The sequence below is a fragment of the Varanus komodoensis genome, unplaced genomic scaffold (assembly GCF_004798865.1).
Source record: "Varanus komodoensis strain SLA01 unplaced genomic scaffold, ASM479886v1 scaffold5, whole genome shotgun sequence".
Taxonomy (NCBI): domain Eukaryota; kingdom Metazoa; phylum Chordata; class Lepidosauria; order Squamata; family Varanidae; genus Varanus; species Varanus komodoensis.
Genome location: NW_025336087.1, coordinates 14552462 through 14566749, shown reverse-complemented (window position 1 = coordinate 14566749; position 14288 = coordinate 14552462). Strand labels below are relative to the sequence as shown.

The 14288-nt window shown below is 39.4% G+C and overlaps 1 protein-coding gene across 4 annotated transcripts in view; it reads left to right on the top strand.

Annotated features, from left to right (window-relative positions):
- BDP1 (B double prime 1, subunit of RNA polymerase III transcription initiation factor IIIB) overlaps window positions 1–14288 on the top strand; it is a 53697-nt gene that overhangs the window by 14976 nt on the left and 24433 nt on the right. For all 4 annotated transcript variants that reach the window (XM_044446428.1, XM_044446429.1, XM_044446427.1 and 1 more), the window contains exons 11-20: window positions 717–891; window positions 2313–2460; window positions 3784–3857; window positions 5069–5225; window positions 5402–5490; window positions 6878–7025; window positions 8115–8176; window positions 9439–9673; window positions 12032–12228; window positions 13444–13666. In XM_044446428.1, coding sequence (XP_044302363.1) covers window positions 717–891; window positions 2313–2460; window positions 3784–3857; window positions 5069–5225; window positions 5402–5490; window positions 6878–7025; window positions 8115–8176; window positions 9439–9673; window positions 12032–12228; window positions 13444–13666 — 1508 coding nt within the window. The remainder of the gene's footprint in view (window positions 1–716; window positions 892–2312; window positions 2461–3783; window positions 3858–5068; window positions 5226–5401; window positions 5491–6877; window positions 7026–8114; window positions 8177–9438; window positions 9674–12031; window positions 12229–13443; window positions 13667–14288) is intronic.

Here is a 14288-nt window from a genome sequence, read left to right as displayed (position 1 = left end):
ATTTGGGATTATGGTCACATGGGGCCCAGGCCTAGCAGTGACCCTGCCAAGGACTAAGCATTGGTTTGAGTCTAGCTTCAATTCCCTTTCAGGAGCAGCCCCCAAGACTGGGGATCCTAAGTGCACCTTTGCTCTGAACACCCCTACAAATGGAAAGGACACGGAGGAGATCTTTATTGATTGTCCTCTCTTTGCAGTTCTAAGTGTCACTTCTCCCACAGTCCCAGGTGGATCCCCAGCCCTCCAGAACACATTTTCCAGGGAACAAGTAAAGCAGAGCTTGCTGGAGATTGCTTCCCCATTTCTGCCAGAGGGATTCCCCTGGGGCATTTTATACTGTTTACTCATTAGTAACTCCCATCCAGCAAAGGTCCTTTCCAATATCAATAAAAGCTTCTTGTTTGATGGTTACACTTGTGTAGTCTTTCATCTTTAGTGTTGCTGGAATAGTAGTGATTGCTTGTATAGTATTAGTCATCTTCTGCTTCTCAGTGGGGATATGAAGGATAATTACTGATTTCTTTGGATTACTTATTTATCTGAGCAAAGTAGTGCTATTTAAAAAAAAGCAGGGAAGGCCAACAGTGAGAAGACTGGAATGCAGTGCTTCAACACTTATATCTGGAGAGTAATTCCAGGGGAAAGAGTTAATTTGGAAACTCAGCATTTTACAAGTTCAGATGTATAAACATATAATATATGTAATCTATTGTTAGAAAAAAATGCATCATCCAGTGTAGAGAATAATGGCATTGGTGAAGCTGGTGATGAACTGGAGGACCCTGATGGTGTAACAGCTGCTGAAACTCTTCCTTTGGTTGAGAGAGAACCACAGCGCTGTGTACAGTTTAATGAAGATGCTGAGGAAGAACATAGTCCAACTTTATCCAGGTAAAAATTGAACCATCTAGAGCGCTTTAATTATGGGGAGAGGTAGAAATGAAATAATAATGTAGACTTTATATGATGGTTTATGCACACAGTCCTGCAAAGCACATCTCTTTTTGTGTTCCCCTTTGCAAGTGTCTGCTGAGAGTTGCCTATATGAGAGCCATTGTGGTGTGGTGGTTAGACTATTAGACTGGAGATCTGGGGTCTTGCACTTTTTTGGCCATGAAGGTCATTGAGTGACCCTTTTTGGGCCACCCACAGACTCTAAGCATAACCTAAAGTTTAGGGAGCTGTGTGACTAATGGGACAGGTTAAAAATCTAATAATAAATAACCTACTTCACAGGGATTTACTCTAAGGATAAAATGGGGTAGTGGAAGGCAAGAGGAAAGGAGGCCAGATATAAATGTAATATAATAATAATAATAATAATAATAATAATAATAATATGGCATAGATCCAATTGCATTTGTTTACATTTGGTTATATGGATAGGCTCAGGTCCAACATTCAGCTGATACATTGCTATGAAGCTGTTACCTTCTTAGAATATGGGCTGAGGGGAGACTGTATAGGAATTATGTAGGACTGTTCAAAACAACTGTTTTATCTTGACTTTATTTAGGCTAGGATAAGGCTGCTATGACTGTGGCATCGAATCTCATAAACATTGAACAGCTGCAGCATGCTGTGATCTGCTTTTTACTCAGATACTCCACCACCAAATTTGAAGAACTTTAGTGTGTTGGACTTTAGTCTTGGGTCTAAATCCCTGACCACCTATTGGTTGGATAACTTTGGTGAAATGCATACCCTATCAACTGCAGTTTCTGTCTGTAAAATTAGGAAAGTAATAGTCCCCTGTGGTGGTTGTGAGGATGAGCAGATGAGAGATTAACAGATGAACAGCACTATATGAATGCCAGTATAATACAGTGGGGAGTGTACTGGGTTTGAATACTACTCACTTATGAAGGTCTTTGGGCAAAGCTCTATCTATTTCCCCAACCTGGAGTCCTGCAGCTGTGTTGGACTGCAGCCTCCACCATTTGCAGATGGGAGTGGCAATCCAAGGCATCTGGAGGGCACCTGGCTTGCTTCCAGTGGATGGCTCCTACTTTAAACAATAAAAGGCATTATGTAATTTTTATTTCTTCTTGGTACTAATGGAGCTTTTGTGATAAGAAAACAGGTTGGAAAAGTAACAGGAAAACCCCCAGGCCTTCAAATGGAAGATGAAATTACATTGATGAGGCAATGCAATTATATAATATCCTTGTTCTCAGAACAAAAGTCCAGGTTGTGGAATCCTGTCCTTTCTCTGCCTGCGCAATTGTATAAAGGGGACTCTGATCTTCACATAAATGTGATGTGTGAGATAGGAAAGGAAAATAATTTTTTTCATGTTCTAATATTTTCAGTTCTCAAGATAACGTGTTCATAGAAGCTGAATCTGGTGAACTAGATGTTCCAGAAGCTAGTTCTATGCACCATGTTGGGCAGCCTTCCAAGTCTCAAATGCCTCTAAACACAGATAAGGAAGGCTTTGATGCAACCGATGCAACCAAGGTATTTCTAGCCTTAGCTTACATACAAAACAAAGTAAAAAGATATTATTTATCACTTGCACTCCATTGCAGTCCATTCCCAGCAAGGACAAAGGAACAGACATCTGCATAAGGATATAATTCTGGATATAAATTACAATGCAAAGGATGGTACTGAGTGCAAGGGGGACAGGGAAGATGCACAACAGGCATGCTGCCAAAAAGTTGATGTTATCAGCTCTTGAGGCCATTTCAGACTAGGACTGATTTTGGAGACATCTGCTCGGTCCCAATCAGGATTTTTGTTACCAAGTAAAGCAGCTGTAGCTTGGGATTGAGTGGAAGAAAGACTGTGTGAGGGACTGCTAAGCTTCCTTTCCATTTAAAATTGCTCTTCCCTCAAGCTGCTTCCCTCCACAAGAATTAAAAGGACCATGTCTTTTATCTCTTGTGAAAAAAATGGCTTGGGGTAGACGGCAATTTGGAAAAGAAGGATGACTAGGAAGGAAATGATTAATCCCCAGGGTTTTTAATATGTTCTTGTGGGCACCTCTTTTGGCACTCATCAGGTCTCTGCCCCTCCTGGATTTTATTTTATTTCTTGAGACTTTTAGCATTCTAAACATTTTTATTTTCAAACTTGGAGGCTTGCATGCTGCAAAATGAGGTGTTGCCCTCAAGCATTATTTTCTTTTGTGTTTAAAAGAATGGGCCTGCGTGTGGAGCTCATACAATCAGGTTCTTGAGCTTTTTTTTTTTTTTTGTCTCACAAATTTGCCTTGTAGAAAATGAATGTTTTGTGGCACCCCCAGCATCCATTTTGTGATAATGCCCATAGCATACTCTCAAAATACCAAATGTGCCCTTTGACCCCAAAAAGGGACCCCTGGAGTAAGTAGTTACTGCCCCACCCATATGGGGGGAAAATCATGGAAACAACTGAGAATGCTGGTTCTCTGTCCGCCAGGGTCAATGTACAACAGGAATTTTGAAATGACACTGTGGCTTTTTCAAGTTTTTTCAGCACGACTGGTACTTAGTATGCACAATTTACTGAACCTTGAAATGTTATATGGAGATAAAACTAATGGCATGATGTTAAAGGTTCTCCTGCTATTTTTACTCTTAGGAAAAATTGCTATCACTTTTTGCTATAACATGACAACCTGAAGAGAGTTCTAATCCTTTGAAGCTGAGGGAAACGTCTCAACTATCTTAGAATAAGGGGGTTGTTTTCTTTTTGTTTATTTCTTGAGCAAGATTGTTTAGCGCTAAAAGGATGTGCTGTAGTGTTTTATCTTGTCATGAGAGAACCCAGCACCTTACTATTTTGATTTCCTTGCAGAGTCAAATAGGTGAACTGGATCATCTGGGTGAAAATAAGAATATAACATCCTCAGGCAATGATCATGAACAAATGTGAGTATACTAGTTCTGCTTATTAATAGCCAAATGAATTAAACCCCTCAAAACTACTTGTAGCTAGCAATGGACACCTTCAAAAGCAATAGCGATATGGCAGATGGGGTTTCAGTTATTCATTAACAAATGACAAACTCCACTGGATCTTGTGTAAGGCCCTCGTGTGGCCTTAAGTATCTTTTGCATTCTGTCTACATTTGCAAAACCTTCTTTTATGTAAACAATTGGTAAGTATATTTATGCACACTTACAATTTGTATAGTACTGCGGATATGAAAGAATGCTGAACAAAATGCTTTTGTATCTTTTAGGGTTTTGGGGGTAATGTTCTTTGATAATTTCCCCCTTCACATCTTTGAAACATAACATTTTTTTTTCTTTCTGAGGGAGGTGGTTTTACTGCTTTCTGTAGTGACTGCCTTTGAAATGTTGGTCGCTTTGTCCCTGTGGCTTCATTTTCTGTGTTTCTGTAGGTGTTCACTCTGTCTACCCTCCCTTTGCACCTGTAGTGCCAATTATCTGCTGTTAAAAACCCTTTCAGCATCTCATTTTAGGGATTAGAAAACAACTTTATTCCAGTAGCTTCTTTCCCAAAATTTCTAAATACAACAAATATTTTGTTGGGCATTTTAAATCAAATTGCATATCAATCAAATGTAATGAAGTGATATATTAACAGCCATACCCTTGTTTAGGAATGTTGGGTTAGTAGTGGGTGTTCTAAATTTCGGTAGTAGGTCACAGCTTGGGCTTGTACATTTGTTTTTTCATCAGTTCTTATGTTAAGTGGCATGAGATGTACAACCTGGATTCAAAGGTATCCTTGCATGAATGGCAAGTCCCAGGTTTTCAACAATGCCCTTTCCTCCTCATAATCTTCAACATTACATGCCATTCTGGAGACACATACAATGCTTGGCAGCAGCTGTTTGAAAGGGTAAGGGGCTTTTGCAGGAGGGGGAAACAAAGGGCCTTTGCAGGAAAGGGAAACAAAGAATTATTTTCAACCAAAGCTGCTAAAATAGTGAAAGTCCTTTTGGCTTGTGATTTGATTATGTTAACTGAAACATATGGACAGGGGTGTGTGTGTGTGTGTGTGTGTGTGTGAGAGAGAGAGAGAGAGAGAGAGAGAGAGAGCACGAGCATGCGCGCATGCGCGTGCATGTGCATTGAAATAGAAAATAAAAATATTTTCATTTTTACTCCAGGAAAACTGATAGAGCAACTGCTGAAACATTCACAGTAGAAGAGCAGGGGCAGAGACTTGAATCAGACATTGCAGGTGCATTGGAGAAAACAGACCCCCCAGTTAATGACATGCAGATCAGGATCTCCCCTGCTGAGTCTATAGGTGATACTGAAGAGGTAAGATACTAAACATTCAAAATTAATCCAGTATCTCTATTATGTTGCTCCAACCATTTAATTTTATTCCCTTCTACACCTGTCTTAATTCCACAGACCACTGTCTTTCCAAATGTTCATGAAATTGTTTGCATCATTATGTACTTCATTCTTAACAGAATTCTTCATTTTCCTAGACTACTGTGGAAGACAAAGCAGCTCACATAATTGGATCATTGACAGATGAGATGTCTGTAGCAAACAGTAGTGTACAGAATGAATCCCAGTAAGTATATATAAACTAAATTTTAAAAAATAAAAGTGGATTGTGCAGCATTTCACCACCTATTGTATTCAGCTATGGCAAGGAAAGCTGCACCTAATAGTGTCCATATGAGATGCGACCTTAATCTAACATTGCATGAACTATTATTTTTTCCATTTTTAAATTTTATTAATATTAATAATGAAATACTACAGAATACAAATGAATTATTTATTATTTATTTATCCAACTTAAATTCTTCAATTAAATTAGTCCCAAGGATTCTCTAAGTGGATTACAAAAATACCAATAAAAACAACATCTCATAAAAATATATAAACATATAACAATCACAAAATCCTGCTGAGGGCTCATATACAAATAGATTAAACTACTATATTAAACTAAAGAACAATGTAAAACAGTACCTTTAAAATTTCCCAGTATAAAATCAATTGTTAAAATGTCTGGAGAATAGGATTGTTTTTTCCTGGCACTGAAAAGATTGTAATAATGGCACCAGGTGAACTGCTCTTGGAAGGCCCTTTTATACATGGGGTACAACCACTGAGAAGGCCCCTCTTCTATTTGCCATCCTCCTTGCCTCCTTGGAGAATGGCTCTCTTAGAAGGGCCTGTTCATCTGATCTTAGGAACTGAGTAGGTACATAGGGGAGCAGGCGCTCCTTTAGGTATCCTGGTTCCAAGATGTTTAGGGCTTTATATGTTAGCACAAGCACCTTAATTGGGCCCAGAGCTCAATTGGTAACTAGTGCAAACAATATAGTATCAGGGTGAAAAGGGTGCACAGACCTGCTTGTGCCAGCAGTCGCACCTCCCTATTTTGAACCAGTTGAAGTTTCCAGACCATCTTCAAGGGCAGCCCCTCATTAGAGCATGTTACAGTAGTCAAGTTGAGAGGTTACCAGAGCATGTGTGACTGTGGCTAGGTATGTCTGTCCAGGTATGGTTGTAGTTGGTAAATTAAGCATACATTATATTAGGAATTATATAAACAGTTTAACGTTGTTTTTGTTTACTTGGCTAATAATGAAAGGAAGAAGACTCTGAATTTTGAAGAAACACTTTGCTTCATAATGAACCATGTTCATGCTTCTTGGACAGGATTTAGTATGAATTTCAGTGTTAACACAGATCCAGTCATAATTATCTGAATGTGGAAGCAATGTAAAATATCCAACTTTTCTTAATTACTGTTTAGGAGTCATGTATTTGAGGTCATAGAGACATTTTAGAAAATTCCTTTTTCCTTTAAATCTACTGACTTTCTAACCTGTTCCTCCATGTTTTATCTTTTAAGTCAGTTCTTAAATTTGTATAGGTTACTTGAGAGATCGACACAGTGTTGGGATTGTGAAAAGCATGAAATTGTTTTCTGTTTTGTGTAGAGAAGCCCAAAAAACTCTTTCAGAGAAGGTAGAAATGAGAGGCCATCGACAGAGACCTAAACCTAATATAGTGAAAGCATCTATCAGAAAAGAAGCACCTGCCCAAGGCAAGAGTAACAAGCCAGAATCTTACAGGACTGTAGAAAAGGTATGCAATAAGATGAATTAAAACATTTCACCCTGGTATTGGAAAGTCCTCTGTTATTCCTCTCATAGGAGGCAGTTTTTGTAGTCCCTGTAAAAGATTTTGTTAATCCCTATGGTAGCTTTCTGAATCTGTACAGAACATATTAATTTGTATGTAATAGCAGTCTCTCACATTGATCTTAATCTGTGTTAATCTCTATTTAGAAATATGCATATGCTATCTTAGTTATGCATATTTACAGGTGGTTGTTTAGCAATGTTTTTCCTCCAAGATGTACATGTTCGAGGAGTTTTAAAATTATTAACATGGATGAGCATATTTATATTTAAGAAGACAAGAAAAATAATACAACCTTTCTGTTATTAATTATTAGTAGGTACAGGGGGTGTGAAATCACTTGAACAAGCAGGGAGTAGGGAGTGCACACCAAATAATGTAGTGTCCAGCATGTCTTCAGTGCTACAGCTGTTTCAATCTAGTTATTTTGAAGAGAAACAAAAAAATAGCTTATGCATCATCTCAAAATATGGTCAGGCAAGCATTTTGGGTTTCTCTTTGAAAGAACTAGATTTAAGAAAACCTTGTAATATTCATAATGTGTTGGACTTTGTGTAGTGTTTTTGGCTCCCCTGCCATACACCTTTGTTTCTAGATTCAGTGCTTTTCTTTTGCTGGCAAGGCATAGTTACCATGAAGGAAGCATAGGGAGATGAGTCTTGTCCCTGCAGTGTTCCAGCAACCAACTGCTTGCTTGCTTTCAAAGATTTCATCAGTAATTGTCCACATATTTCAAAGATGTATTGCATTGCTGTGGGTGCAATCAAAGCAAATATTCTTCAGATGTCAGTTAAACTACTAGACTTGAAGGCTTTTGGGGTGAAGTTACACTCCCATAGAATGTGCAATGAGCTTTCAGAACACTCCTATAGCTACTTACCTGTGATGATGACATGTATAGGATCATACTGGTTGTCGGTAGACTCTCTGAGCTTTTAGTCCTGCTTCTGATGTCCACAGATTTTGTTTGATGAGAATGCTTTGTTTTAGAAAGACACAGCAATTCACTTTGCTTTTATGCTTAATTATCAGGATGATGTCACACCAGAAGAGTCTGTTGAAAGAGATTCCCAGCTTGTAGATACTGAAGTTTTGTAAGTATGGGAAAGAAAGGAAGTGCTCTGGTGTTTTGTTTGATATAATACTGATAATATGAATAGAAAAGGCTGTTTGTCTTGAAAATAGTGGCAGCAGATCAATTTCATGTATGAAGATGGCAAGAATGGATCAAATTAAGATTTTAGAGCCTTTTTAAAGAATGTCTGTAAGATATAGGGCATTTAATTCTCGATTGCTCTGCATCAGGTTTGCATCAGGGGAAACATAAATATTGGATACACTTCTAATTTTTTCATCTCTGTGGCTTTTAAAACTCCTTAGGAACAGCAGTAGTCTTTTTAAGTACCATGTAATTTTATTTTCCACCTTACATGTCCCAGTAATAACAATGTCCAGTTCAACCACTATTGGTTCAGAATAGAGCTGCCAGGATATTAACAGGGACTGGCAGGTATTCATATATAGTGCTGGTCCTCTACCATCTGCACTGGCTGACAATTGAAGTCCAAGCTGCTGGTGATGACCCTATAAAGCCCTAAACAGCTTAGGACCTGGATACCTGAAAGAGCATCTCCTTCTCTAGGTGCCTACCCACCCCTTAAGATCTGGGTTGGAGGTCCTTCTTTGGGAACTCTCTGTGAAGGAGATTAGGAGGGTGACTACCCAGAGAAGGGCCTTCTCTGTGGTGGCACCCCGGTTATGGAATGCTCTCCCCAGAGAAGTTTGCCTGGTGCCAACACTATTCCTTTCAGTGACAGGCTAAAACCATTTTACTTTCCCATTATTTTTGATTGGGGTTTAATGTGGGTTTTATTTTATTGGAATTATTTGAATGCTGTACTTCATTCATTTTATGCTGCTTTTACTCTAAGACCATCCTGAGACACTAGTAGTTGGACGGTATATAAAAGCTTAAAACAAATAAAACCCTACTAACTTCTGAATGCAAATTCAAGAGGAACCACATAAAATTAACTTGTCTTTGAGTAGACAAATAAGAATCTAATTTTGATCCAGTCCTGATTTATTTTTTTAAACAATTTTGATTTTTTATTTTGTGCCTTTTTAGTGCATAATTTTGCTTTCTCATTTAATTTTTTTATTGTTGCTGCCTTTGAGCCTTTCATATTAGGTGTGTAGATTCTTCATTGTGACAAACTTCTAAAATCCAAAATGATGTGTTTAACAGGTTTAAACATGATCAAATGAATGATTTTTGCAGTACTAATTTCCACTAAGACCTATGGGATGATGCATTTCCCCCCTCCCCATTTTTATTGAATGAATGGTCTTTCAGAGTTTGCAAGAAATCTACCTCACTAGATAGGAGCAAGCAGCCTGTTCTAAAACCTGCACCATTAACAAGGGGAAGAATGCAGAGACCAAAACCAAATTTGGAAAGAGCAGCTAGGCGGCAAAAAGAACCAGTAAAAAGCATTGAGGCAGATGAAGGAAAAGCTGCTGCTGAAGCAGAGAAGCCTCTGGTAGAATCTGAATATAACAGCACAGAACTCTTAAGTGAAGATACCACTGTAAGTACACCATATATAAAACATTATCTGTCCATTTCACACATTTGATGAATTAGATTGCAGACAACAGGGCTGTTCACACTCTTACCAGAATGTATCTGAAATAATTCAAAATATATCTTGAAAGATCTGGTGCCACCCTCGAAGGCCCACTGTGACGACTTCGCCAAGCATTTTAGGGAGAAAATCGCTCAGATTTGTCACGAGCTGAACTCTACTATTGAATCAGATTCTATTGGGGAGGTGCCAATGACGCTGTTGAGTCCTCAATTGTTGGATGAATTTCAGTTGATGCAGCCTGATGATGTGGACAAGGTGCTTGGACAAGTACGTCCTACCACCTGCTTACTAGACCCTTGCCCATCTTGGCTACTCAAGAATGCCAAGGATGGGATTGTGACCTGGATCCTGGAGGTGGTCAACGCCTCTTTCAGAGACGGCCGGGTACCTGCCCCTTTAAAGGAGGTGGTAGTCCGGCCAGTCCTAAAGAAGACATCCCTGGATCCAGGGGTGGTCGCCAATTATAGACTGGTGGCCAACATTCTGTTCCTGGGCAAGGTGCTAGAGCGGGTGGTGGCAGGACAAATCCAGGCACTCTTGGATGAAATTGATTATCTGGACCCATTTCAGTCCAGTTTCAGACCCGGGTACGATACTGAATCTGCCTTGGTTGCCCTGTACGATGACCCGTGCAGGGAGAGAAACGGGGAGTGTGTCCCTATTGGTTCTCCTGGACCTCTCAGCAACTTTCGATACCATTGAACATGGTATCCTTCTGGATAGGCTAGCAGGATTGGGAGTTGGAGGCACAGCTTTGCCGTGGTTCCACTCTTATCTCAATGGCCAATTCCAGAAGGTGGTGCTGGGGGACTATGACTCTGCGCCATGGCAGTTATGTCATGGAGTTCCGCAGGGGTCCATTTTGTCCCCCTTGCTATTTAACATCTACATGAAACCGCTGGGAGAGGTCATCAGGAGGTGTGGGCAGTGGAGTCATCAGTATGCTGATGATACCCAGCTCTACCTCTGGTTCTCCACCAATCCAGGTGAGGCAGTGGCTGTACTGAACCGATGCCTGGCCGAGGTAATGGGCTGGATGAAGGCCAATAAACTGAAGCTCAACCCAGACAAGACGGAGGTCCTGTTGGTGGGTGGTTCGAGCTTCAGGGTGGGAGATTTGGGTCTTGTCCTAAATGGGATTGCACTCCCTCTGAGGGACAGGGTTCGCAGCTTGGGAGTGCTCCTCGACCCTGAGCTGTCGTTAGAAGCTCAGATGACGGCGGTGGCGAGGAGTGCCTTCCTTCAGCTCCGGCTGATCCATCAGTTGCGTCCCTATCTGGAGAATGACTGCCTGACACAGTGACCCACGCGTTGGTAACTTCCCGACTAGATTTCTGTAACGCACTCTACGTGGGGCGACCCTTGAAGATGGTCCGGATACTTCAGTTGGTGCAAAATAGAGCTACCAGGTTGCTGACGGGGACTGGGCATTGTTCTCATATAACCCCAGTTCTCCGTCAGCTTCACTGGCTCCCTATTGAAGTCCGGGCTCAATTCAAGGTGTTGGTTATGACCTATAAAGCCCTTAATGGCTTCCGACCTGGTTATCTAAAGGAACGTCTGCGTCCATATATGCCCGCCCGCCCCCTACAATCGGTGGCGGATGCCCTTCTCCAGGAACCCTCCGTGAAGGATATTAGGAGGGTGAGTACCCGGAGGAGGGCCTTTTCTGTGGTGGCGCCCCACCTATGGAATGCGCTCCCCATAGAGGTCTGCCTGGCGCCGTTATTATTTGCTTTTCGGCGCCAGGCGAAGACCTTTTTATTTAAAAGTTATTTTAACTGTTAATTTATTATTATTGTATTTATAGATTTTAATATATAGCCAAGATGGTACCAGTTTTTAAATTATTGATTGTACTTTTATGTATGTTGTGAGCTGCCCCGAGGCTTTGTTGAGATGGGGGCAGCATAGAAATGTTTTAAATAATAAATAAATATCTTCTTTATCATGCCCAATATATTAGTAAAATAAGCCACTTTGTGTGTGTGTGTGTGTGTGTGTGTGTGTGTGTGTGTGGCATTGAATTCATGCATGGAGGGATCCAGAAACCTGTGGTACATTGGTTATTTGGAGACTACATATCTCTGCTGCTCCCAGAATTACTTAAACTTGTACAATAATTATTTACAAATTCCCCTTGTCCTTATATCAATTTGTATTCATCTGCTATCTTAATGTGCATTGAAGACTTAATCTATGCCCTTATCTAGATATACTACCTCTATTCCTTCCAGTCATATTCTGTATAAAGCATAATAGCTTGGAGGTTTCATGTAAATTTAATTTGTTTCCTAGGAGGCAACTACTTATGAAGCTGACATACCACTTTCTGAAGCATTAGCAAACAAACCTGCTGCCAGTTCTGTGGAAGTAATCTTAGCGCACACAGGCCAGTCACCTGTAAAGAGTCCATTAGAGTGTGAGAGCCAGAAACCCCAAAATATACCTCTGTCAAATAACAGTGTGGAGGATGTGACTGTTCTTGCTGCTAGGTAAGTATACTGTATTTGGAAGGTAGAGGATAAACAGTGCAAATCCCTATTCTTCACAGGAAATTGCATTAGTCTACCTATGTTTGTGGCACAGTCTGTAGTTCCAGGATGGTCAGCCTCTGGGCCTTCAGAAGATCTTGGCCTTCAACTCCCAACAGTCCAGAGGTGAAGGTCTACTATTATAGTGAGCCACTTATTCTCTATCGTTGCATGAATTCTTCAGCCATTGTATTATGTTATTTTTTATTATTATTATTATTATTATTATTATTATTATTATTATTATTATTATTATAACATTTCTATGCCGCCCCTTGCCGAAACCTCGGGGCGGCTTACAACACGATAAAATACAATGAAATACAATAGCACATAATAAATTACCATTAAATACAAAATACAAAAAATACATTGGTTTACAAATATAAGATTAAAATTATCAGTATAACTTAAGTAAATAAAAATATAGGAGGAGAAAGAGAAGGGAGAAGAAGTTGCCCTGGCCAGATCATATGATTTGGTTAGTACATGACAATAATACAGGGCATGTTTAGTCCATGGACAGAAACACATGGGCACTGTTTCCAGGCAGATGATCAAGCAAACTATTGTTTTTTCAATTTCTAGCATCTTTCTCTCTTCTTTCAGTGGCTTTGTGCCAGAGTAATACTGTTAATACTGGCATATAGAGCTGCTAGTTTTCCCCCTAGTGATCCTGTGTGCAAACATGGTTTATTTATTTATTTGGAACATTTATATGCCGTCCCATTCACAAAAAGCCTCGGTTGAGTACTATCTTCCACACATTTTGATTCTTTGAATTACAACACAAAGGAAATAATAGTTAATGGGAAGAAGTCTATGCACTGCAGCATATGCTGTCCATTTGAGTTTTAGAATTTGGCCTTAGAAAGTTAGACATGTAAATAGAGCTTTAACAGCCCTTGTTAGATGGCTGCTTCTGTTCCTCTTTATTACTTTTGTTTTTCCTTGTCATGACTCACAGATACAACTCCTTCTCACTCCTGTTTTACTACTTTTTTAAAATACTTGAGACGTTAGAACAGCAAAAGTGAACATGTGCTATTGGGAAGTAGAATGTTTGTATTAATTTCTATAGTGTTTTTAGATTTTTTTTAAAATGAAAAAATCTTGTATTTTATTTTGCTATTAGTAGTTAAAGATGTTTTGTTTATGTTTTGTTTGGTCAACCAGTGATTTCAGTCTTCAGCAAGAACAAAAACAGACTTCTGCTGAAATTGAACTTTCTCCAAAGATTTGCTCTCTTAGCCTAAAGGATAATTTAGGAAAGCTACCAGAAAAAGAGGAACCACTGCGAACAGAAGAAGAAAGGCTTAGGAACAAGAATGAGACAGAAACTGCAGAAAAAAGTTTAATACATATCACTAATGAATGCATTGAATCATCCAACCTAGATGTAAGACTTCATTTTAAAATTGGTACTTACTGGTGATTATGAATTTAATATATCAGTTTGTAGTATGCATTTGCTAGTGAAAGTGAACCCATTTATTAGTTGAATGCACTAAGAGATTATTTCTCATCTAAATAGACATTAAAATACACTTAGTACTACTGAGATTTAACATGTTTGTCCATTACACAGCTTTCTATGTAGGCAGTCAATTTGCCTATTTCCTGTAGTAGATAATGTGCTGGCTTTTCAGAGATCTGCACAATTTCAGTTCATGAGTCCAGTACCTGCATATTTGGAGACAAGCTTGAATTGAATTAGCATGAAGTGTTCAAATCTCTAAAACTACTGGGCATGAGTGAACCAGATTGGTAAGCATAATGCCACTGAATTTGGTGGTGGAAATTACATTACTCCAGTGTAACCCTATGGACATCTACTGGGAAGTAAATACCATGGAATGTGTATAGGGTTAGGGTATAGGATTGCAGGTTTTTAACTGAAAAATAAAGAGCAAGATAGCAAGTTATTGGTAGTTTTTGCTGAGTTTGATTTGGTATTTCTTATTGAATTGCTTCCACTAGTTTTTCCTTTTGTTTTTCTTGCATTTTATAAGTTTATCGCA